Source organism: Myotis lucifugus, unplaced genomic scaffold (assembly GCF_000147115.1).
Source record: "Myotis lucifugus unplaced genomic scaffold, Myoluc2.0 scaffold_648, whole genome shotgun sequence".
In the NCBI taxonomy this organism is placed as follows: Eukaryota; Metazoa; Chordata; class Mammalia; order Chiroptera; family Vespertilionidae; genus Myotis; species Myotis lucifugus.
In genome coordinates, this window is record NW_005871696.1 from 355,945 (window position 1) to 359,273 (window position 3,329).

The window sequence follows — 3,329 nt, forward strand, 5'->3', positions numbered from 1 at the left end:
CCCATGAAGTTAGGCAGAACATAGCCACTGCGAAATAAAGGAATAGCTAGAATTTCGCTTAGCCCCGGGCATCCTGTCCAGGCGAAGACCTCACGCCTCGACGGGAGCCGCCCACCGATCCCTATTCACAAGCCTCCAACACCAAAGAACCCCCCACGGACTCTATCTTCAGGCCCCTACCGCGGGGAGGGGCCCCGGGGCAGCCCAGATCATCTGCCCGTGAAGATCCTGAGGGGCTCTCCTGAGTCCACTTGTCAGTCTGCACTTCCTAAAACCACCAAGAAAGTGTGACCTTACTCTAACTCCGTGCGGGGACATCTAGATCCTGCCTTAGTAAATACACAGTACTAAGTAATGCACAGCAGTTGGACAGATGGATACACACACATGTCGATCGATAGATGGACGGCTGAGTGGAACCGATGTCATGGATGGATGGATGGATGTGTGGAAGGATGGGTGGATGGGTGGATGGGTGGATGGATGGATGGATGGATGGATAGATGGATGAGTGGATGGGTGGATGGATGGATGGATGAGTGGATGGGTGGATGGATGGATGGACAGATGGATGGATGATGGATGGATGGGTGGATGGATGAATGAATGGGTGGATACCATAGGTCACCTGGTCATTTTAGAGGCCCAGTGGACACCAGTGTCCCCCAAATGACTGCCTGTGTAACCTTGGGAAAGCCCCTCTGTGGCACCTGCCCTGCCCTGAGGCTCAGGCCTAAGAGGTCAGATAAGAAAGGCAGGAAGATTCTCTGTAAACTGTAAAGAGCCGCGCACACATGAAGGACTGTCACTCCTGAGGAATAGTAAATGGGCTAAAAGAGGGGATTCCCTTCAGATGTGGGAAGAACTTCTTCCCTTTTCTGCTCAGAGCAGCACCTCCAGGAAGGAGCCAGCACGAGCTGAGCAGAAAGACCTGGTCAGCTGTCAGGGCCCAGCGGCCAGCACCAGCGGTGTGTGTCGGCGGCGAACTTCTCTGTGCCTCTGTTCCCGTGTCTGTGGGATGGCTGTGATCGTGCGTTCCCTTCCAGGGATGCGTGTGTGTGTTTGCTTTGGGGTCCCAGCCTTGGATGTCCACGGCCTCCCAGCCCACGTCTGGCTCAGCCCCTCCATCCCATCCCGCTCTCCCGTCCTCTCGTGTCACGTGGCGGCCATGCCCACGGCCCAGCCAGGACTCACTGGTCAGCGGGTCGATGCTCCGGGGGAACTGGTACTTCCGCCAGGGCCGGCGCTTGAACTTGCAGCAGAGCATGTCGCAGTAGTGCTCCTCCTCCGCCTGCGCCTCCCCGGCGGGCGTCGTGCCCGCGGCCGGCTCCGGGGCTTGCTTGGCGGGAGCTGTGGGATGACGCTGGTCACCCCTGACCCAGCCCTGAGGCTCAGGCAGGGGATGCAGGGAGAAGGCTCCCAGCTGCAGACCCCGCACTGGGGCTGAGGGACCCTGGCCCCGTCCCACAGGCTGCTCCCAGCTCTGTGGGCAGACGCCAGGGAGCTCTCCTGGAGGAAAACCCTAAGCTCCCTCCTCACAGCGACTGGGCCCCCGTCCAGCAACGCTCAGCAGCCACCGATCTGGAACTGCCCACAGGAGGCGCTTCTGGGCCAGTTGATGTGTCAGCTGAGTGTCTGCTTGTGCATCTGTTTGGATCCCTTTGGTTCCCCCCACAGGGCCAGGAGCGCCTTGGACCCAGGACTTCCACCCCCCAGGGTCAGAAACCAGGGCAACATTGCTCTAGGTTCCTCAGAGCAGGAAGCTCGGCTCCTTTGTCTCTAAAACAAGACACCGAATGGATGACAGCCAGTGGATGGTGAGGAGGGTGACCTAGAGATTGGCTCTTACAGGTCCAATATGGCCATGTTCCTAGCGGTAGGATGGCAAAGGCAGGCTCTGCTGGCTCATTGCTGGCACCGTGAGCTCTAAGGCACGGTCCTCCTTTGGAAAGACCTAGAACCCCCACCCCCCACCCCAGCAACAGAGCAGGCTCCTCATTTCCTCCTGGCACCTCGAAAGCAGAAGACGTTCAGGTAGCCCCATGAGAGTATTGCTAGTGAGGCATCTGAAAGACAAGACCGTCTGGTTCCACAGTGAGTTATGGACACCATCTGAGTGTGAGACCCCGAGATATGCCCCAGGGTGGACCACCTGACGCCAGGGGGATAAAGACAGAAGGGTCGCCTGGCCAGGTGTGGCTCGGTGGTTGAGCATTGACCTCTGAACCAGGAGGTCACTATTCAATTTGGGTCAGGGCACATGCCCGGGTTGCGGGCTCGATCCCCAGTAGGGGGTGTGCAGGAGGCAGCCGACCCATGATTCTCTCTCATCATTGATGTTTCTCTCTCTCCTTCTCCCTTCCTCTCTGAAATCAATAAAAATATATTTAATAATAATAAAAGAAGCGTCCATGAGGGTACTTGCCCTGTTGGACAGGGGAGCCAAGTACTAGATCATTGGTCAGAACTGGGACCTTCTTCCCTCCCCTGGGTACATAGCTAAGCCTGTACCTACAGGACCCCAAAATCCACACAGTGGGGATGTGGCTGCTCTCAAACACCTCAATCATTTGGGGGCCACCCTCACCATGAGTCAACAGGCTTTAGGGGTCCCACCCCACCCCTGCTGGGTGGCCATCCCAGCTCCGGACTCACAGGGCTTGGGGCTCTCCTCGTCGGAGGTGACGTCCGGGTCAATGAGCTTCTCCTTCACCTTTTCCGTCCGCTCCTTGAAGAGCTTCACCAGCTCCTGCAGCCGCTCGTTGATGACGGCGCTGTTTTGGCTGGCGGAGGAGGACGCCCGGTCCTGGTCGCTATGGAAACACCACGTGGGAAGGGACCGCTGTGCCCCCGGCAAGAGCTGACCCCACCTGGCCGGAGGAGGTGAATCCCTTGGACACCACAGCCCACTTTGTCATCTCCTGGCAGGAGGTCCCGCCTGGGAGTAAGGCCCAGGGCCCAGCTTTCAGAAAATGCGCTGCGCAGCCTGGCCAACGTGGCTCAGTGGTTGAGCATCGACCTGAGGACCAGGAGGTCATGGTTCACATCCCGGTCAGGGCACATGCCTGGGTTGCGGCTCCATCCCCAGTGTGGGGTGTGCAGGAGGCAGCCGACCAATGATTCTCTCTCGTCATTGATGTTTCTATCTCTCTGTCCCCCTTGCTTCCTCTCTAAAATCAATAAAAATATATTTTTTAAAAAAATGTACCGTGCAGGCTCTAAGTCAGATGGGCAGTTCTGAAAAAACTTTGATTCCACTGTGACTTAGGGTGAACACAGCTCAGGCTATCAGTCCTAGTGTGGGGTTCACCTGAGATACGTGTCTGGGA

At 57.4% G+C, this 3,329-nt stretch overlaps 1 protein-coding gene across 1 annotated transcript in view; it reads right to left on the reverse strand.

Moving 5' to 3' along the window:
* Positions 1-3,329, reverse strand: part of CNGB1 (cyclic nucleotide gated channel beta 1) — a gene marked incomplete at its 5' end in the record, with an annotated part of 33,819 nt that overhangs the window by 19,079 nt on the left and 11,411 nt on the right. Inside the window, 2 exon segments of the mRNA XM_023746275.1 lie at positions 1,195-1,350; positions 2,656-2,813. Coding sequence (XP_023602043.1) covers positions 1,195-1,350; positions 2,656-2,813 — 314 coding nt within the window.